General features: G+C 41.8%; 1 protein-coding gene across 2 annotated transcripts in view; it reads right to left on the reverse strand.

The window, feature by feature from the left end:
• Positions 1-22,415, reverse strand: part of dennd2b (DENN domain containing 2B) — a 378,412-nt gene that overhangs the window by 70,599 nt on the left and 285,398 nt on the right. For both annotated transcript variants that reach the window (XM_080190197.1, XM_080190196.1), the window contains exons 10-12: positions 18,015-18,124; positions 14,365-14,434; positions 4,244-4,321 (exon numbers count right to left, since the gene is read on the reverse strand). In XM_080190197.1, the coding sequence (XP_080046323.1) occupies positions 4,244-4,321; positions 14,365-14,434; positions 18,015-18,124 (258 nt within the window). The remainder of the gene's footprint in view (positions 1-4,243; positions 4,322-14,364; positions 14,435-18,014; positions 18,125-22,415) is intronic.

A 22,415-nucleotide genomic window follows, 5' to 3' on the forward strand; every position in this document is an offset into this window, starting at 1 on the left:
GACCACCTAGAAGGACAAGAGTGCAAATACCTGGGAATACCACCACCTGGAGGTTCCTATCCAAGTCATTCACCACCCTGACACGGAAATATCACTGTTCCTTCACTGTCACTGGGTCAAAAATGCTGGAATTCCCTTTCTAACAGCAATGTGGGTGTACCTGTGTCACTGGGATTGCAGCAGTTCAAGAAGGCAACTCACTCACCTTTCTGATGGACAACTAGGGATGGGCAACAATGCTGGCTGGCCTAGCCAGCGACACCCATATCCCATAAATACATTTTTAAAAAGTCAGTTGCTCATGTATCATCTTAAATTATCTGATGCAGATCATAAGCCAAGTTATTTCAGTATGAGAGTAGAAGCAGTGTGATTACCCCTTTGCAAGTGCCTTAATCATTAGAGTTGAGCCTTCCTTTGCTTCATCTATTCCCTTCCTTTCCAATCCTATCATCATCTTCAGGAATTCTCTTCCAATTAGACTGGTAGATCTCGATTTTCCATTCAGTATGATCTTAAAGCCAGTGCTAACTAATTTAAAATAAAGGGGTTAACATTACTTTATTTTTATTCATTTATTGCCTATCCCTAATGGCCCTTGAGGAGGTGGTAGTGAGCTGCTTTCTTGAACCGCTGCAATCCATTTGGTGTAGGTACATCCACAGTGCTGTGAGGGAGAGAGTTCCAGGATCTTGACATAGCGACAGTCATATGGTGAGTGGCTTGGAGGGGAACTTCAGGTGGTGGTGTTCTCATGTGTTTTGAGGCTTTAACCTATTGGCAGGAGATCTGCAGTACAGTCCTGAATGGCCATCCAGATTTGTGGTTGTCTTTTGCATGTTCCATAACCTAAACCATCACGAGGGTTCAGTCCTTACTTACTATGGTACCCAGATTTAACCAAGCTTTACTCTGCATGTTAGCTGGCAACCAGAAACAAAGAAGTGTTCCCTTTTACATTAGCATCATACTGATCAACATAAAATTTGTAAATTTGTTTTACTTCTATCATATTCAATGACTACTGCTGATAGATGATTTTCATCATTTTGTGCAACATGTTCAAAGTTAATTTTGAATAAATGGAGCATTATGCCATCTACAGCATTATGCAAAGCTCTGCTACTGAAGGTTACAATTCTCATGTCATGGTACCAACAACATGTGCATTGATTATATGTGAAGGAATTTCTCAGATGACCTGTGTTGATGTCAAATCTGTGCATCTGCCCATTTACAATGACACCCATTTCAAATCAGGGTGAGGTTTCTTCTTTTACAAAGTGTTTGATTATTTTTGTTTCGATTTACTTTTGACATCTCTTTCAATGATTATGATAATTTTGGTATTTAGTCTAGTCTAATTCCATCATCGTTCACAGGGACCATAGCATTGAACATTCTTGGCTCAGTGCAGCTTCAGATATTTGATCATTAAGGGTGAAAGTTTCAGCCATTTGCACTCTTTCCAGCAACAACATCATTGCCCCACAGCTGCAACTCTACTTCAACAGGAAATCTTGAATAAATGCCAACTTTGTATCTGGAACTGTTGTTGGCTTGTCCCCATAAGACATGAGCCAGGAGAACACTGACTTTGTGAATTAACGTCATTGTGTGTTTGGGCAAATTGTCATACCACATGGAAGTTAATGGATTACTTCAGAAATTGGAGGAGAAGCTTATTTCTAGACTGTTTTATAGGGAACAAACAATTGGATAAACATCTACCTGAATAATCAAATATGAAAGTACTTTTCTGGAGGAAGACTAACATCACTAAGTTGAAAAGGAATTTGGTCCAGATGGACTGGAATCAGAAGTTGGTGGACAGTGCAGTAGGTGAATCGAAGAGGAGATGGTTTGAGTAAACATATTACCCTGAGGAGGCAGCATTCATAGAATCATAGAAAACACAACACAGAAAGGGGTCACCCAGCCCAATGTGCCCATGCTGGTTCCTTGAAACCAAAGTCATGCCTAATGCCTGTTTTTTGCCAAGAACCGGATAAATTCTGCAACCTCTAGTTCGTATCCAACACCTTTTTAAAATGATTAATGAACAAAGAACAAAAAATGAAGCAAAGTATAGCACAGGAACAGGCCCTTCAGCCCTCCAAGCCTGTGTCAATCATGATGCCCTAGCTAAACCAAAAAAATCTGCCCTAAGTCTGTCTGTATCCCTTTATTCCCTCCCTATTCATGTACTCACCCAGATGTCTCTTAAATGTTGCTCTTGTGCCTGCTTCCACCACCTCCTCCTGGCAGCATGTTCCAGGCATCCAACACTCTGTATGAAAAACTTGCCCTGTACGTCTCCCTTAAACTTTCCCCCTCTCACCTTGAAACTGTGCCTCCTTTAATTGACACTTCCACCCAGGGAAAAAGTCTCTGACTATCCACCCTGTCTATGCCTCTCATAATTTTGTAGATCTCTATCAGGTCTCCCCTCAGCCTCCTCCTTTCCAGTGAAATCCTAGTTTATTCAACCTCTCTTGATAGTCAACACCCTCGAGACTGGGCAACATCCTGTTGAACCTTCTGTGCACCCACTCCAAAATTCCTATGTCCTCCTGATAGTGTGGTGACCAGAACTGCTTGCAATACTTCAAATGTGACCTAACCAAGGTTTTAGTTGTAGCTTCCCTACAGTGGTAGGGTTTCTTACAGGTGTCACCAACCACATCTTGAGAGGGTAGCCCTTGTCTCCGTGGATCCATCTCCCAGCTCTGTTTGAAGGTGTGAAGATTTCTGGGAGGCAGAATGAAGGCATCACAGCAGTTACCAGTTTATCTTGCAGACATGATTGAAAACCTTCTGGTGGTCGTATAGCAGCTAAACACTGATAGAACAGAATCCCTTTCAATTGATGAATACTCACTACTACAGCCAATGGTTGAAACAATTAATAAAGATGCAGTTAAGGGGAAACTTGACAAGCATATGAAGGGGCAGGAAATAGAGGCTTACTTTGGTAGATTTAGATGAAGAAAGGTGGGAGGAGGTTTGTATGGAGCATAAACACTGCATTGGGTGTTGGGCTGAATGGTCTGTTTCTGTGCCATATATCCAATGTCATCCTATCTAATGTCCTCATTTGGATTTTATGGATTACTGCAGGCCGGTAGGAAAGGGTTGGAAAATTCCTACTTTTTTTTTCTTTAGCCCTGCCTATATATAGATTAAGATTACAATTTCTAAACAAACAAATACCCAGATATGCAAAAAAGCTATTCATTTACTCTTTAGTTAAAAAGACCACACTCCCAACAGATATAACAGTGGATTTTTGATCTCGCTATATGCATAATTAATTCATAGAATCATACAGTACAGAAGGAGGCCATTTGGCCAATCGATCAAGTCTGCACCAACCACAATCCCACCCAAACCCTATTCCCCTAACCCCATGTATTTACCCTAGCTAGTCTCCCCTGACACTAAGGGCAATTTAGCATGGCCCATCAACCTAACTAACACATCTTTGGAGAGTGGGAAGAAATTGGAGCACCTGGAGAAAACTCACGCAGACACGGTGAGAACGTGCAAACTCCACACAGACAGTGACCCAATCCGGGAATTGAGCCCAAGTCCCTGGTGCCGTGAGGCAGCAGTGCTAACCACTGTGCCACCATGCCAGCCATGGGTGAACCCATTTGTGTTTTATTCCATTAAACTCAATGCCCATGCAGTGAAGGTGAATATTTACCCTAAATGGTCCAAAACATTGATTAGAACCAAGTCTGTTTTACCAGGACAGTGTGCACCATGAATGACTCTTTAAGAAACTGTATGGGAACTTGGTACTATTCTAACCATACGAGCCTATTGCCAAGTCATTGCTTTTATAAATCTATTGATTTTACTTCTACAACTCTAAGTGATATGAGTTATGGATAATGTTAACATAGAGATATAGAACTTTCCTGCCATAGCCTGCACTTCAAGCTATTATTTTAGTCCTGTACAAAAGGGATGAGATTTTCAGGAAAATTATACATAGTCTTGTGCACTGTGTTAATGTTGAAAATGTTGATTACCATCTATTATGGGGCTGTTCCCGAAAATATTAAGGCACAGTGACTAAGTGTGTCACATTAAACATGCTTATAACTTTTTAATCAACCTCTGATAGGAAATTTCTCCTAATTCTTGATTAGCAGAAACACCAACTCTCAGTGATACTTTGAAGATGTCAGTAAGAAATTAGACAACATTTGCCATTCAAAGTGTCACACTGTACCTTTGAAAAGAGGGTGAAACAGCCCAGGCGACTGATGACGCAATAAACCTCTGGTAAGCGAGGGCCTTTACCACTCGGCTGAAATGGAAAGAAACATGTTATAAAAATTAAAAATACTCCCCCTATGTAACAAAAATACTTGGCCTGAATTTTCTGTTGCGGGTTGGAATCCCTATTTCTGATCCTGAATAATGATATACACACTTTTCTCCCTCTGATGTTTCAGGGTGGTCTTCTGATGGAGGGTCCTGCAGAACTGACTCAATGCAGGAAACCTCAAAGGGAGCAGCTGAGTGAATCCATACAGATAGCACACCCTCATTTTACAGCACTAGCTGCCATATTCTGTAAGTAAGAAATTTACATTTCCCAAAGCTTCTTTGAAAAGCTACAGAGAGAAGATAAGCAGATAAGGGGGTAGAGATGATGAGGTAAGTGGGTAAGGGAGTAGAACGGGTGAGGTAAGTGGGTAACGGAGTAGAATGGGTAAGTAAATGGGTAAGGGGGTAGGGTGGATAAGTAAGTGGATAAGGGCATAGGGTGAGTAAGTCAAGTGGGTAAGGGCGTATGGTGAGTAAAATAAGTGTATAAGGCGGATAAGTAAGTGGGTAGGGTGGGAAAGGGGATAGGGTGGATGAGGCAGTAAAGGCAGTGGTTAAGGAAGTAGTGGGCAGGACGGAAGGTGGTGGCATGGCCAAGTGGGTTGGGGGTAGTAGGGTCAGAAGGGGTTGTCAGGTTGGGGAGAGTCAGGACTGTCGGAAGGGACTACTCGGGTTGTGTTGGAGGTGAGTCAGGGGTCAAGCCAGGGAGTATGCTTGAACTAGCATGTTCAGTCACAAGAAGATCAATGGCAAAAACTTGTGACCCTGAATTGCAATATAGTCCTGGAATCAAAGTACAGTCACCTCTCATTCTCTTTTCATGGTAAAAGGACCCAGCCTGCTAACCTATCAAAGACACTTTTCTTAAAATGTCACTTATCCTACATTATTGATGATACTTGCTCTGCACTGACATATAATTAAAAGGCTCTTAGATATGATAAATCAAACTTTTACATGATCTATAGGAATGGTTTGCTAATCTAGGAACATCATCTTAGAATCATAGAATCCCTATAGTACAGAAGGAGTCCATTTGCCCCATCAAATCTGCACTGGCCATAATCCCACCCAGGCTCTATTCGCGCAAACCCACACATTTACCCTGCTAATCCCCCCGACACTAGGGTCAATTTAGCATGATCAATCAACCTAACCTGCACATCTTTGCACTGTGGGAAGAAACCAAAGCACCCAGAGGAAATTCATGCAGACATGGGGAGAACATGCAAACTCCACACAGGCAGCGACCTAAGGCCGAAATTGAACCTGGGACCCTGGTGTTGTGAGGCAGAAGTGCTAACCTTTGTACCTCCCATCTTGATGCTAATAAGTTGGGGCAACTGCAATATAGTAATCATTGTTCTTTGGGAACTCTTAGAACAAAAGGCTAGGAGAGAAGATAGGAAATCATGGCAAGTTGGATGTTAACACTTGAAGATTGTGAAGAAAATTTAATAATTCCACAGTTTTGCAGTTCTGGCAAAAAAGGAGTTTTGATTTTAATACTGACATTGCAAGAAGGGGAAAGACTATTCAGAATGCCATATTTGGAGTTTAGGAGGAACAAGAATGAGAAGGTCAGAGAAGCAGTGATCTTCTACACCTTGCAATGCAGCTAGAGTTAAAAGCCAAATATTTTATTTGGTTGCCAGGAAGTGTAAATGAAGATATTAATAGAAGAAGGCTAGTTGGTAAAGTTCACCTCTGACTGAAAAGATGAATCACTTCCCCTTATTAGGTATTAAATTGCTCCTGAAAGCACTGACTGATTAAATCAACTATTTAAAATTTTTGCTTAAAATCCACACTGTCAAAGCCACTGGAATGTCCACATCTTGCCAGAGGCCTTGGATATTCACCAGCCCACAGCTATCTTTGGTAAATGCCAATAAAAACACTTTGGCCCAGGAACATTGATACAGACTACAGAAAAATAAGGGAAAAGTTAAACTTATTTTTCTAACATTGATGGATCTGAGGTAAAATGGAAGCTCGGAACCTGAAATTTCCTTGGAGCTACTTCCTCCTCTGTCACTATAGCTACACTGTAAGTGCAGTGGGAAACCTGTTTATGCAGCTATAAGGTGTTCCTGGCAACTTTCCAGTGAAGTTACAGTAAGAGAGTGCTGGGAAAAATCCCTGCTGAGTAATTGCAGAAGATGGGTCAATTAAATATATTGATATTCCATCTAGCTTCAACCATCTCACTCTCTCTTTCTTCCCCAGAAAAAGAACCTCTCCCAGCACCTACACTCCTCCAGAGGGAATAGTCAATGCCATTCAAATCACACCGAGGATAATTTATGTTTAGCAATGGCTGAGATTGCTGCTAGAGAAGATTGTGTTGAATGATGTCAACTCCCTGGCGTTGGACAATCGGACTCTGTAGGCCATTGGATTTGTCGGCACCAGCTAGACAACTGAATATATCTGTGGCCACTGGAGATTTGCTCGTGAGCCAGAATTAGGAAGCCATGACCACAGTAATTTCAAAGCAACTTTTTCACCACATTGGTTTCGCAAGTTAGCCACACAACTTATTAAGGTTACACATGTGAGACTGAGAACTGTCACTTCTCATCGGAAACAGCTGGGACTGAGATTGTGACGGATTGAAGAACTGGACGCTGGAGATGTGGCTTATTCTGCTGCTAACGGGTATATTAACATTCAGAAAAAGCATAACATGTCATAGAACTTCTCACTATAACTGGGGATATTTTTCCTGTGTGTGTAAAGTTCAAGATGAATGTTTTTACAATATGGTCACACATGCCAACCTAGAAAAGTCTCAAAATCTGACAAACAGCTTGGAAGAAAACTGAACAGTTAAAAAAAACCTACAATTCAACAGCAGCCAGTTCTGAATATCAGCCCACAACCAAGACCACTGCTTCCAGATTGTTGAATAGGTTAAATTCCTTTTTAATTACAAGCGATTTACGGATTTTTATCAGTATTTTGGGGATCATATTCTGTAACTTAATTTGTTTTTCTGTAGAAATTGAAAACCAATGACCTTACCTATAACGTGAGAACAAGCAGTGACACTGACAGAACATAAGAAATAGGAGAAGGAATCGGTCTTATGGCCCCTCAAGCTTGCTCCACTATTTAACAAATTTGTGGCAGATTTTCAAACATAACTTCACATTCTTGTCTGATCCTCATATACCTTAGAAACCAAAAGTGTGTTGATCTCTGTCTTGAATATATTCGAGGACTAAACATCCACACGTCTCTTAGGTAGAGAATTTGGGCTGAATTTTACATAGAAACATAGAAGATAGGAGCAGGAGGAAGCCATTTGGTCCTTTGAGCCCACTCCGCCATTCATTACGATCATGGCTGATCATCCAATGCAATAGTGTAATCCTGCTTTTTTTCCCCAGAACCCTTGATATCATTCGCCCCAAATGCTATATGCAGCCGCCTCTTGAATACATTCAATGTTTTGGCATCAGCTACTTCCTGTGTAATGAATTCCACAGGCTTATTCTTTGGGTGAAGAAATGGCTCCTCATTCCCATCCTAAATGGTCCACGCTGAATCGTCAGATTGTGACCACTGGCTCTGGTCTTCCCCACCATTGGGAAAATCCTCCCTGTATCTAGTCCTGTTAGAATTTTATAAATCTCTATGAAATCCCCTCTTTACACTGGCTGTCGACCATTAATTGGTTTCAGGCAAGACTTCCAACGCCATCTTCCCACCCTTCAAGGAAAGTGTGGGGGTGTATACCTTGAGGGGGCTCACCAATTAGCACTGGAGACCCTAAGTTGAGGCACCCCCACTTGCCTGGCCACCAGCATGCCACGTTATACTGGGTGGACTTGACACGAGCTCTCCCCAAAGTGGGTAAGATGTAAATGGCTGCTGAAGGAGGCCCCTGAGTGGCCATTACTTAAGTGGCCACTTGATGCACCCATTGCTGCTGGTAAAATTAAGCAAGAATGAGGGCGCCCAATTTTATAGACCCCATCCTACTTACCAACCCACCCCCTGTGGGTCATAAAATCCAGCCCATATATCAAAAGAGCTGTCCCCTTTCCTAAGGTCGGAGCCCTCAGCCCGGGTAACAGTCTCTAAGGATTCTGAAAGGATTTGACAGAGTGGATGCTTTCTTTCATTCTACAAAACTCCAAAGAATGTACATCCATTCTACTCAATCGGTCTATGTGTTACCTATCCGTTGAATTCTGTTCTTGTACAAACAAATCTCTCAGAACGCCAACGTTTATTTGTAGCCCAGCATTTAAAAAATATCCTACCTAAGTGAATAACCTCACATTTCCCACATTATACTTTATCTTCCACCTTCTTGCCCACTCACCATATCCAAATCCTTTTGCAGGCTCTTATTTCCTCCTCTTACTTTTCCCAGCTTTGTATTGTCAGAAAACTGCTTACGTTACCCTCAGTCCCGTCATCAAGCCAATTATATAAATGGTAAATAACTGCAAGTCTCGCACTAATGCTTTGGTAACCCACTAGTAACAGCCAGAAAACTTGAAAATAGCACCTTTATTCCTACTCTAATTTCTGTCATTTTACGAATTGTGTTTTCATACTAACGTGGTAAATGTGACCCATTCTCTTGTATAATATTTTATCAGTCATTTACAGTTCAGATATACTACATTCAATGGTACCCCTTTATCTATCCTACTAGTTACATCCTCAAATGCACTAACAGATTTATCAAGCATGATTGCCCTTTATAAAATTAGGCTCACTCTTCCTAATCATAGTATGATTTTCTAAATACTCTTTTCCTTAATAATGGATTTCAGCATTTTCCTGATGACTGATGTCAAGTTAACTTGTCTGTAATTGCCCCTTCAGTTGGATCATAGGGTTCTGCCCTTCAAAGCTGAGCTGGCATTTACATGGCTTGAGTGTTGAGATGCATTAGTGTATTTTTCACACTCAAAAAAGTGCCATAATGTATTCAAAACTATTGAAAAGTGTGATTGGAAAGCTTCAAGTTGTTATCCGGACAGGGATTTAAATGTCCAATTCTCTTCAACTTAGAAACAAATTCCATACCGCTGAAACTTCGAAAAAAATCTAACCATTTGTTCCATTCTTAAGAATGGAAGCAATCTGGTTGGAAAAGGTGGGATGGGGGCGGAACAACACCATCTGTTCTTTCTATTTGAATAGTCTCCATTGTTGTCTGGAGATGCAAAGGCTTGTTTTGACAGCTGAGCCATTTCTGAATGCTTGGCTAAATTTCAAAAGTTAGTGGCAGGAGGTTATGAATACAGTTTGACTGACAGTTTTAAGAAATTATTAAAGGATTACGTGTCTTGTTGCTGCTTCTAAGTAAATGTTTGTTTTTACAGTTGAATGGCCAATTAAGGGGATTGAAACTTTATTCAATGGGAATTATGGATTTTTTGCGCATTATGAATGGCAGTGTGTTTGGTTGACATTTCTGATAGATTATTAGAGGTTATAAAGCCCACCACAAAGGATTCCCATTGCTGTCTCAGATTTGAGAGGCTGAATGGCCTACACCTGCTCCTATTTCTTACATCTTCCTAAGGCTCACTGAGTTTTCCATCCAGACTTACACCAATTCTTTAATGGCAAGTCAAAAGATTTAGTGCATGTTTTTGCAAATACATTTAGGATCCAGTGGGGGAAGATGCCAGTTTTCCTTTTAATTTTTGAAGACTTGTATAAACGCCAGTGCAACATGATCTTGGTCAGAAATGTGAATTTTGAATCTTAATAGTTAAACTTAAAGTCAAACTCAAAAAGAAAACAAAATATCTAGGATGGCTTTTATTTGAAAGAATGGATTAGTGCATGATAAACTAGAGCATGGTTTAGTATGGACTAATAGCAATTTGCTACGATATATTCATCAAGGCTCTATATCGATTGATAGGCAATTTCTGTAAAAATGCCTAGATTCAGAAGTGAAAGATCCTATCACGCAGGATAGTTCTGTATGACCACTACAGATACATCTTGGACTACAGTGCACAGTGCAGGAAAATTAAATCCCCTCTGATTTCTAAATGCATAAATATGCTGGCTGAAGCATGATTGTCTGCCTAAAACACAGGCGGTTGGCATGTCTGTGTCAATCATTGATTTAGAGTGAAAGGTTAGTAAAACCATTTTTCTTTCACCTCAGATACAGAAAATTATATTCCAAGGTGTTGCTGTGCAATCTTCTCCAATGTGATCTCCAACATTTTCAGTAGCATCGACTGAAAAAAAGATAATGGCCAGAACTTTCCAGCTATTCACACCAGTGGGATCTTCTAGTCCTGCTGATGGCGCATCCTGCCACGGGTTCCCTGGTAGCAAGGGGTGCATTCAATGGAAAACCCCATCAACAATGACAGGACCAAAAGATTCCGTCACTGGTCAATTACTGGCAGTGAAACACGTGGCAGGTTGTGTGGAAATTCCCACTCAGTACATTTTGTGGTCAGTGGTGAAATATGCCACTGACTGCATTTGAATCTGTGTCTACCTTTATCACAGGCTCCAATGAGAACTCGCTCTCCCACTCCTACATGGATCCATTGGTGAGGTGCATAGGGAGGCCCAGTGGTAAGGTGTTATTCCAGCAAAGTCACATCCCCTTTGTTTTCATGGGCTTAAGACATGCCCCTTGAAGTCTGCTTGAGCTCAGTGACAATCTCTGGATTAAGGGCCTAGTGATGTGCTTCAATATTTTGGGGGAGATAATGGTGTAGCAGTATTGTCATTGGAATCCAGAGACCCAGGTTAATGATGATCAGGGGGTTCAGGTTTGAATCCCACCATGGCAGATGGTGACATTGAATTCAATAAAAATCTGGAATTAAAAGTTTAACAATGACCATGAAAGCAATATTGATTGTCACAAAAACCCATCTGGTTTACTAACATCACTTTAGAGAAGGAAATTTGCCATCCTTACCAAGTCTGGCCTACATGTGACGCCAGCAATGTTGTTGACTCTTAAACACCCTTTGAAATGACCCAGCAAACCATTCAGTCCAAGGGCAATTAGGGATGGGCAATAAATGCTGGCCCAGCCAGCAAGGCCGTTTTGGGGCCAGAAATATAGTTGATTTCATGACTGTTTAACACTGAAAAATGTTAGGCATTAAGAAAATCAATGCCTTTATCTTGACATATCCATTGTATCTCCAGTCTTTTCGATCCAGAATTGATGATCATTGTCAATATTTTGTGGATGGGATATTCAGATTTTTAGCAGTAGAGAGGCATAATCTGTCATGGCTGGATTGCAGGCACTTATTAGTCTCAGCTATTTTTTGGTGGATGAGATATGGTTCATCTTCTTACCCAACTACCCTTCACTCTAATCTCACTTTTGGACAAGTATCCTGTTGGATTCCAGGTTTCCCTGATGACTTATCTCTCCTAGTTGAGCACATTACTGCACGGGGTCAAGTATCAGCCTCACAGTGCCGTAATCAAATAGCAACTGTTCCAAGAAGGGATATGGGACCCTTGTGAACCTCTTCAGTACTTGGCAAGTGTCTTCAGCCAACACACTCAACTCTAAATTCCAACGTTCCAGTCCTACTCTTGAGCTTGAGCAGAAAAATCACAGAGGGTTAGGCTGGGAAATGACTATTGGCCAGGATGCTGGAGAAATCCTGGCCCAGCTTTGAGGTGTCTTGAAGTTTTTGCAATCAGCCAAACTAAAAGAGCTTTGGTTTAATATTTCATTCGAAAATATCATGCTGATATGTCAGCCTAGATTTTGTGTTCATGGTCTGGAATGAAACTTCAGCCTTTGACGTCTGCTACATTGGCAACGGAGCCAAGTAGAAATGTTATTCTTCTCACTGTGGTTGGAGCTTCAGCAATAGACAGGTGTATTATTTCCTTTCTGTTTTTATCACTCCCTTCAATTTGCCTAGCAACAGGTTTTGCATCTAAATTAGCCAACATTATTCTTTAGCTGAAGATCAATGGAGAGAGAACCCTGATATTTCTTATACAATTATAAAATCCTACAGAATGGGACGAGGCCATTCAGCCCCACCATGAGTTTGCCAGCTCTTTGAAAGAGATATCCAATTAGTCACAATCTTCTGCTCTTTTCCCATCTGTTCGTTTGGAGTCACATATAGGCTTGACCAAGTAAAGATAGTAGGATTCCTTCCCTGAAGGAGCTGACTAGCTGATTTTTAACTGATAACCCAATAGTTTCATGGTCACCATTACTGATACTTGGAGCGGGATTTTCTGATCCCATTCGCTGCAGGATTGGAAATTCCCTGCCCAAAGTCAGTGCGCCTTTTGTACATCCGTCAAATTATCTGTCCTGCCCATGTTGATCCCTGGGTGGGCAGGACCAGAAAATTTAAACCTTGCTTTTTATTCTCGATTAACTTAATCAACTGAATTTAAATTCCCTTGGTGCCAAGATGGGATTTGAACTTGCATCTCAGATTATTAATACAATCATATAACTAATATGGTACCATACCTATCACTATATTGCGAGTTATATACACCCAAACATCTACTATGATAAATATATTTTTTCTCTCTGCAGGAGCAGGATTAACTGCACTGTAAAACTTCAGTTAATTTCTGATAAAATCACAGGTTTTCAGATGTATTTGCTCCAGTTCTACAACTTCTATATGTACTGTCCCTGCATCACATCAATTTTGAATGGTCTAACGGACCTTCAGTTTTTAGGATCCACATTCCAAATCAATGGTATGCCCCCACTGCTTCTCAGCACCAGGGACCCAAGTACAATTCCAGTTTCAGGTGTGGACTTTGCACATTCTCCCCAGGGTTTGGTTGGTTTCCTCCGGGTGCTTTGTTTTCCTCCCTCAGTCCAAAGGTGAGTGGGTTAGGTTGATTGGCTGTGCTAAATTGCCCCTTAGTGTCAGAGGGATTAGCATGGTAAATATGTGGGGTTATGGGGATAGGCTCTGGGTGGCATTGAGTCTGCTGCAGACTCAATGGGCCAAATGGCCTCATTCTGCACCATATGATTCTATGAATCCACCACCAGCATGATGCTAACAACATCACTAAGTCAGAAATCAACCGTGGGACAATTACTGAGAATAAGTATCCAGTCAGTATCGTGCAACACTGAATTCAATGTCAGAGACATTTCTGGAGGGACCCAGGATACGCAATCTGCCCACTGGAAATTATCTTGCGGATACACAGTCAAGACTTTCAAATGGTCCCAAAATGCAAGAGCGACCAATGTCTGAATGTTCCCCACTTTTGGCATCAGAAGATCGGGCCAACTTCCAACCCAAACAAACATGAGAATGGAATTCAGTTTTAACAAAACCTGGGGGTGGATTTAAACGCTATTCACCCAGGCTGCACAAAGAAATCCCCCCTCATGGACCACCCACTTCCCTCTTAAAAGATCCCCCTAGATCCTCCCTTCTCCACACTTGCCTGTGGCGCTGTCTGCCTCCATGGCCCATTCAATTTTCCATAGGCCAGAAGTGGCTTTCTATTCACTGTCTGGCCATTCTGGGTGAGAAGTGAAATGGTTGTCACTGTAATGAGGCCCAGCAGTTTAAAAAAAATTAACTCAACTGACCACAAGCTGCTGCTGGATGAGTCAGGAACAAAGGGACTCCTGCAGCAACATGATGTGATCATTTAAACTTTCCCCATCTCCTTCCTCTGCATGGAGCGCTCCAACAAGACGTTGTAATTTATCCAGCAGCTGGCCGAGGACTGTTTAAATCGAGGTCCATATGTTACTCAAATTCAGTTTTGGTCTCTTTGTGAGGTACAGACTGCCACTTCATCTAATGAGCCTCCTACTTACCTAATTTGACCAGATGCCTGACAGTTTCTCAATAACTAAATTGCTGCGCTAGAATTTTTCAATAAAAAGAATGAAAGTTGGCGTCGGGGAATGGGAGAAAGGAATGGCTGTAATTTAAATCGTGAGCTATACGCTTTACACTCTGACCAAAGGGGGGCAGCATAGCTTGGATGTGAAAAGGGAGTTCTGGCATGGAGATACATACTCACCAATAATCGTCTGCAATACCCAAATCTCCGACTCCCATCTTCCCCAGTGAGCATGAATGAGAAGGTTTCACTGTAATAGACAATTGTTACAAATTACTCAAAAGGAAGACCAATATGTTTAAAAAAACCTAAGGAAGATCTCCTTGATTACATGCTGACAAGTTAAATACTTTTCATTATCACCAACGTTTCCATTATAATCAATTCCGTAATAATCCTTTGAGCAGTGGGTTTCCAGATTGCAGCATCTGAATCAAAACAAGAAATTCCTAGAGTCCCCACAGTGCAGAATGAGGCCATTTGGCCCATCAAGTCTGCACTCACCACAATCCCATCCAGGCCCTATTCCCATAACCCCGCATATTTACCCTACTAATCCCCCTGACAATACGGTGAATTTAGCATAGCCAATCAACCTAACCCACACATCTTTGGACTGTGGGAGGAAACCGGGGCACCCGGAGGAAACCCACACAGACATGGGGAGAACATACAAACTCCACACAGTGACCTGAGGCTGGAACTGAACCCCCGTCCCTGGCGCTGAGAGGACTGAATAATGAAATAGATTATACTGTCACATTAATTGATTTTCTTTTGAAGAAGTTGACATTTTTGTTAAGAAATGTATTATTTGGAAGTGTTTCACGAGGTTATTCCCCTGGTATAAACAGGAATTGGCAGCTGTAAATTCTGCACAATTTTTGCCACTCTGTCTTCTGGCATCTATTTCCTCAGCTTGGTTTTTCACAAAATTCTTTATTTAATTTTAGAGGCTAGTATAATCTGTCACAAAGTTACTTTATCTGATTACTGACAAAGTTCCCATGCCCCCTGATCTTCCCCAAATTTGAAGACCCTTCAAAATAGTATCACTTTCCAACCTTTATTTTACGCTTCCCTTATGACATTTAAAGTTTCTCTAACAGTTTAACATGGTTTGTTGGAATCACAGTAAACTGCACCTGGAGGAAGTGTATTGAGATGGAGCAGACAACGAGTATACATTGAGCAGTAACTTCTGCAGTATAATGGGAAAGAGCTCTGAATTTCAGGCTTAACAACCATTCTAGTCCCACTGCCCACTTCAATAAACTCCTTCACTGGATGCTGGAATGATCCATGTTACATCAGGATATGGGACATTGTCTTCCTCAGACTGCCTCTGAGGGGAGGACCCAAATGGATTTGATGTCTGTAAGGGTTATCTGGCCAATGTTGGAACTTTCCTGGGATTCAGAACCTGGGAATGGAAATCCCACCCCAGCTGTGAGTGGCATGGTGGAACAGTGGTTAGCACTGCTGCCTCACAGCGCCAGGGACCCAGGTTTGATTCCCTTCTTGGGTCACTGTGAGAAGTTTGCACATTGTCCCCGTGTATACCTGGGTTTCCTTCAAATGCTACGGTTTCCTCCCACGGTCCGAAAGATGTGTTGGTTAGGTGCATAGACCCGAACAGGCGCCGGAGTGTGGCGACTAGGGGATTTTCACAGTAACTTCATTGCACTGTTAATGTAAGCCCACTTGTGATTAATAATAAGTAATTGAGAAAAAGTTCTCTGCTACTGGTAATGCCAACGGGAATGGTGGCTGCTGCTGGTGATGCACCCAGCGAGAGTTCGAGGATCACGGAGCTCACCTTCAGACAGGGGGTGGTGGTGGGGAGAAGCAGCCATTGGAATAAAGGATGTGCAGGAGGTTGGAGGCTAGGGGAAGAGGGCTGTTTTTATCAAACTCCCACCCCTGCCAGACCCCTCGACCCAGCACTTTGAAAAAGAGACTTACCCATCACAAGACCAACAGAGTTTGCCTGGCAGCTTTCTGGAGACATGATTTTACACAGTATGTGTGCCTCAATCAGCTTTCAGAAGCAAAGGATTGAGGAAAACCAAATGATACAAATCGGAAATAACTGAAGGGGGATGCTACAGGTTCACTTATTTTGTAAGCATAGGCCCAGATGGTGGCACAGTGGTACACTGTTTAGCACTGCTGCCTCACAGCACCAGGAGACCCGGGTCCAATTCTGGTCTCAGATCACTGTCTGTGTGGAGTTTGCACATTCTCCCCGTGTCTGTGTGGGTTTCCTCCGGGTGCTCTGGTTTCCTCCCACAGTCCAAAGATATGTGGTTCAAGTTGATTGGTCATGCTAAATTGACCGTAATTGACCCTAAGGGGATTAGCAGGGTAAGTGAGGGTTTCAGGGATACAGCCTAGGTGGGATTGTGGTCGGTACAGACTCAATAGGCCAAAATGGCCACCTTCTATACTGCAGGGATTCTATGATTTATGCCAAAATGGAGGACCTCTCCATTGTGGTGGAAATCCTGGAATTGACCAAAATTTCTATGTCCCGTAACCGAACTGGGGATTTTCCATCTTCACGGAGGTGAGACCGGAGATGGACAAGGTTTACATATGCATGATTCATGGAGGCAACTAGCCATTTAAACCACCAGTTGCCACCATGAAATGGGATTTTGGAAGAACAGGAGTGTGAAACCTGGAGCGTGCAGATCAGAACAGCAAAGAGGAGGTTTGAACTTGGGGGATTCTTGTAGATAGCCAGGAAACTCTTTGGAGAGGTAAGGTGCCCTTTTGGATAGGGTTCCAGTACACCTTTGGGAGAGATAAAGCACCCTTTGGGGTTGTTAAAAATTAATATGATTTTGCACCGTTTACGCAACGAACTCATTGGAACTATCAGAAAACGTCCAACTGTCAAGGAAATGCTAAGGAACCGTGCAGCTGCCAAACCTATCCAGGAAGTGTCAAAGCTGTCAAGGAATTGTCCAAGGATACCAGGAGGATGGTAAGACAAAAAGTGGCTGATCCAGCACGGGGAATGGGAAGTATGTGTATGTGTTTATGTATGTGTTTATGTATGTGTTTGTGTGTGTGCGTGCATGCGTGTGTGTGCGCGTGCATGTTATGAGCAGTGAGGGATGTAGGGATTTTTTATTATTATTTTTAATTTATTTAAACACAGTTCTGGAGCACAGAGGCAGGCCTTGTACACAAGTCCATCTCTGCATCCTGCGGTTTGTTCTGAGGCTGCCCACTTCAGCTCATGTATTCAGTCCACCACCATTCCATCCCACTTACATTGACTGAAAATCCCCAGAAAATCACCCAACTCCTGACCTAGGGACAAAAACCAGGCCTCTGTCTTGTAAACCAAAAGATGTTGGAGAACTGCCAAACACATTGTATCATTTGTTTCTGGAATAAGGAATCAACCAATTTACTAGAGAAAAAAAACCTCCTCAAAACCAGATTAAAATCCATAATCAGGTATAGATTATTAAAATTTTAATGTTATAAACAGAGGGTGCAATCTTACCTGCTGTTCCTGCCACGCTCCTGCTGAAGCAAAGTCAGAGAATTTGGTGCCCAGCCAAATCTCTGTTCACTGCAGCAGGATGGGAAAATCCCACTGGTGTGAACAGTGACAAGATTCTGGCTTGTATATCCAATATTGTAACTGGTTTTCACCATTCATAACCTGTAATATGGTCTTTACTGGAAGACCACAGCAATGCTCCTCTTTCTGCATATTTAAATCTGGTACAAGCTGCACCTTTCATAGAAGCTAGCAGGTGTATGCACTGAAATACCATGAACTGACTGATAACTCCCACCTCTCTTACCTGGTAAAGTCTGACACTGGGCTCCAGTCCTTGGCATCTGGAAAGCAGAACTGAGGGATTGCTTTCAATCGTTCTTCTGCTTCACGGACTTGTTTTGTTGGCCTTTCTAGCTGTGGAGGAGAAGCAAAATCGAATCATGTAACTTCGACATCTCCAAATGTTCTAATAAAAACACTACTAAACCTTAATAGGACATCACGTGGTAGTACTCAGCTAAACAGTGCATAATGTAGCAACCTGCTACCTTGATGTACCACAGACAGCGCTTGGCCTAATTGTTCAGCTAAGAACATAAGAACATAAGAAATAGGAGCAGGAGTAGGCCATCTAGCCCTTTGAGCCTGCCCCGCCATTCAATAAGATCATGGCTGATCTGTCGTGGCTCAGTTCCACTTTCCCGCCTTCTCCCCATAACCCTTAATCCCCTTGCCTATCAAAAACCTATCTACCCGCGTCTTAAATATATTTAGCGAGGCAGCCTCCACCACTTCAACGGGTGGAGAATTCTAGAGATTTACCACCCTTTGAGTGAAGAAATTCCTCCTTAACTCCGTTCTAAACTGCGCCCCCCCCCCCTTATCTTGAGGCTGTGCCCTCTAGTCCTACTGTCCTTTCTGAGCGAGAAGAGCCTCTCCACCTCTATCCTATCCATCCCATTCATCATCTTGTACATCTCAACGAGATCTCCCCTCATCCTTCTAAACTCTAACGAGTACAAGCCTAGTTTATTCAGCCTCTCCTCATGGATCAACCCTTTCAACTCCAGTATCAGCCTAGTGAACCTCCTCTGCACTCCCTCCAAGGCCAAAATATCCTTGCGTAAGTAACTAAACCACACTGGGTGTTTACAGTGCTCCATATATCATTGTTAGACTGCATCAGTAGCTAGAAGTTCAATATATGTAATGCAATGTTGTTGAGTTTGAACAATTTCAGTACGAGAGCACAGTATAATACAACCTACGGTGACACCACCTCAGAAAGTCTGTGACAGAGACAAAGTGGAAATGGTCGACAGCTTCAAGTTCCTAGATGTCCAGATCACCAACAATCTATCCTAGTCCCTCCACACCAATGATATAGTTAAGAAAGCCCAGCAATGCCCCTATTTTCTCAGGAGGCTCAGGAAATTTGGCATGTCAGCTACGACTCTCACCAACATTTACAGATGCACCATAGAAAGCATTCTTTGTTGTATCACTGCTTGGAATGGCTCCTGCTCTGTCCAAGAAACTACAAAGGGTCATGAATGAAGCCCAGTCCATCACGCAAACCAGCCTCCAATCATTGGCTCTGCCTACACTTCCTGTTGCCTCAGAAAAGTAGCCAGCATAATCAAGGACCCCATGCACTCCAGACATGCTCTCTTCCACCTTCTTCCATTGGGAAAAAGATACAAAAGTCTGAGGATACATTCCAACTAACTCAAGAACAGCTTCTTGCCTGCTGCTGTCAAAATTTTGAATGGACCTAACTCACATTAAGTTGATCTTTCTCTACACCCTAGCTATGACTGTAACACTACATTCTCCACGCTATCATTTCCTTCTCTATGAACGGTATGCTTTGTCTGCAGTGTGCATAAGAGACAATACTTTTTACTGTATACTAATACATGTGACAATAATAAATCAAATCAAACACCTTTTCTTTTTGTTGTATTTCGTACTTTGGCCATGAAAATAACTTGCAAACTTTGTAAGTAATTGGCATACGTAAAACGATTCTGGATGGAATTCTCTGACCTCGTTGGTGCCCGCTCCGCTGCCAGTGAGAATGGAGAATTTGGCACTCAGCCAAACTTCTATTCACTTTCAGCAGTTTGGAGAATCCCGAACAAGGACAGACATTTATTGGTGACTATTTTTGAGTAGAACAATTATTTCAAAGTTGCTATCATTTCTTTCTCGATATGCAGTGCAATAATTCTTTTTTAATCGGAAATTATATTAGAAAGTAATCAGTGATTGGGGCTTCTGTAGGTATCCTGGAATTATCGAGTTTGCTTGTGATTTTGTTTTAAATGGACATAATTCGGCACTACTTACATAAAATATTTAATCACTCACTTCATCAGTGGGGATTTTCCACAGTAACTTCATTGCAATGTTAATGTAAACCTTCTTGAGACGCCCACTAATAAATAAACATAAACTTAAGCATTATACACAAATTGATGATGCGTTTGCATAGAATAAGGAAGGAGAAACTTATCTCACTGTTAGGTGGGTTGGTTACCAAAGGACACATATTTCTGAAGCAAGCTGGAAGGAAGATGAGGAGCATTTGTTTTTTATGCCATGGGTTATTATGATCTGGAATGTGCTAGCTGAAAGGATGGCGGAAGTAGATTTAATGGTAACTTTCAAAGAGAAATTAGAAGTATTCTTGAAAATTAAACAAATACAGGTCAATGGGTAAGAGCAGGAAAGTGGAATAAATTGGCTAACTCTTTCAAAGAAAGAGCTATTTGTGACAATAATAAATAAACTTTAAGAATCAACGCAGGAGAGGATGATACATATTATAGGGGAGGCAATGATTTAGTGGGATTATCACATGGCAGATGATAAAATTAGAGTTCAATAAAAATCTGAAATAAAATGTCTACCGATGACCATGAAACCATTGTCCGTCGGTCTGAAAATCTATTTGGTTCAGTAATGTCCTTTAAGGAACCAAATCTGTCATCCCTACCTGGTCTGGCCTACATGTGACTCCACAGCCAATGTGGTTGGCTTAAAGTAAAGTTTATTTATTAGTCACAAGTAGGCTTACATTAACTCTGCAATAAAGTTACTGTGAAAATCCCCTAATCATCATACTCAGTGCCTGTTTGCCTACACTGAGGGAGAATTTAGCATGGCCAATGCATCTAACCTGCACATCTTTTGACTGTGGGAGGAAACCCAGGCAGACACAGTGAGAACATGCAAACTCCATACAGGCAATGACCCAAGCTAACCACTGTGCCACTGTGACTTTTAAATACTCTCTAAAATGACTTTGCGAGCCATTCTGTGCAATGGCAATTAGGGATGGGCAACATTTGCTGGCCCAGCCTGCGACACTCACATCCCATGAACAAATAAAAATAACATATATTTAAACATATATAAGCCATGCCATCATTACAGTTGGGCAATTCTCCACATTCCTGATTCAGAACATCGGAGGGAAAAGTCCATTCATAGCCATCCATGTTTCTGTTGGAGAATTGGCGTTAGACATCTGAGGTTCACCTTGAGATCTGCCACTTCTAAATTGTGCTTGACGTCATATTGCTCAGCGAATTTTTATTTGTCTAAGGTACCCACCTGATACAGGCATTTGAGACCATGAGAATTTAAGTTCAATTCCTACCTTGGTTTTAGGCCAACCAATTGAGAAAATTGCATTAAATGGGTGGATTGTGTGCTACCTACACTCTGCATAGATGTATCAGGCATGCAGCCACTGATGGGTGAACTGGGTTTGTTTCGTGTTATTAACGTTGGGTGTTGTCATGATGGAATTGCTGGTATGTTACTTTTGATTATATATTTAGCTTGTTGATGTTTGCATAGATATTGGCCTTTATTGCAAGGGGAATATAAAAGTAGTGAGATTTTGCTACCACTATACAGGGCTTGGTGAAACTGCACCTGGAACGCTGTGTGGAGTTTTAGTCGCCTGATTTCAGGCAGGATATACTTGCATTGAAAGCAGGTCAGAGAAGATTCACTAGGTCGATACTTCAGATTATGGGGTAATCTTATGAGGAAAGGCCTATACTGATTTAAGCTTCGAAGAATGGGAGGTGCTCTTATTGAAATGCAAGATACTAAGAGAATTTAGTAGGGTAGATGCTGAGAAAGTGCTCCTCTTGTAGGGGGATCTAAAACTAGAGGGCACAATCTCAAAATAAGGGGCCTCCTATGTCAAACAGAACTGTAGAAGAATTTCTTACCTCAAAGGATTGTTAATTTTTGGAATTCTCCACCCCAGGGAGCAGTAAACGCTGCATGATTAAGTTTATTCAAGGCTGGGTTAGACAGAGTTTTGATCCAAAGGGAACCTAAGGTTATGGGGGACATGCAAGAAAGTGGACATATGGCCACAATCAAAGCAGGTGTGATCTTAAATGGCAGAGGTGCCTTGAGAGTGCCAGTGACCTACTCCTGCTCCTATTTCGATGACCATATCATCTTACAAATATGTTATTTTTGGCTGGTTTGTTGGCATTTGCTTGGCTATTTGGGATTCTTCTGGCATGCTGTGGTGTTATTAGATAGAGTTTCAGTGGGTTGTTTTGGCAGATTAGCATCCATATTTTGAATAGTTAAACGTATCATTGGTTCAAATCCTCTAAATTCACAGGACATGTTATTCAAAATGCTTTTTAAAAGGCTTTAGTAAGAA

Source organism: Carcharhinus amblyrhynchos, chromosome 6 (assembly GCF_965287045.1).
Source record: "Carcharhinus amblyrhynchos chromosome 6, sCarAmb.v2.hapA, whole genome shotgun sequence".
NCBI classification, from domain to species: domain Eukaryota; kingdom Metazoa; phylum Chordata; class Chondrichthyes; order Carcharhiniformes; family Carcharhinidae; genus Carcharhinus; species Carcharhinus amblyrhynchos.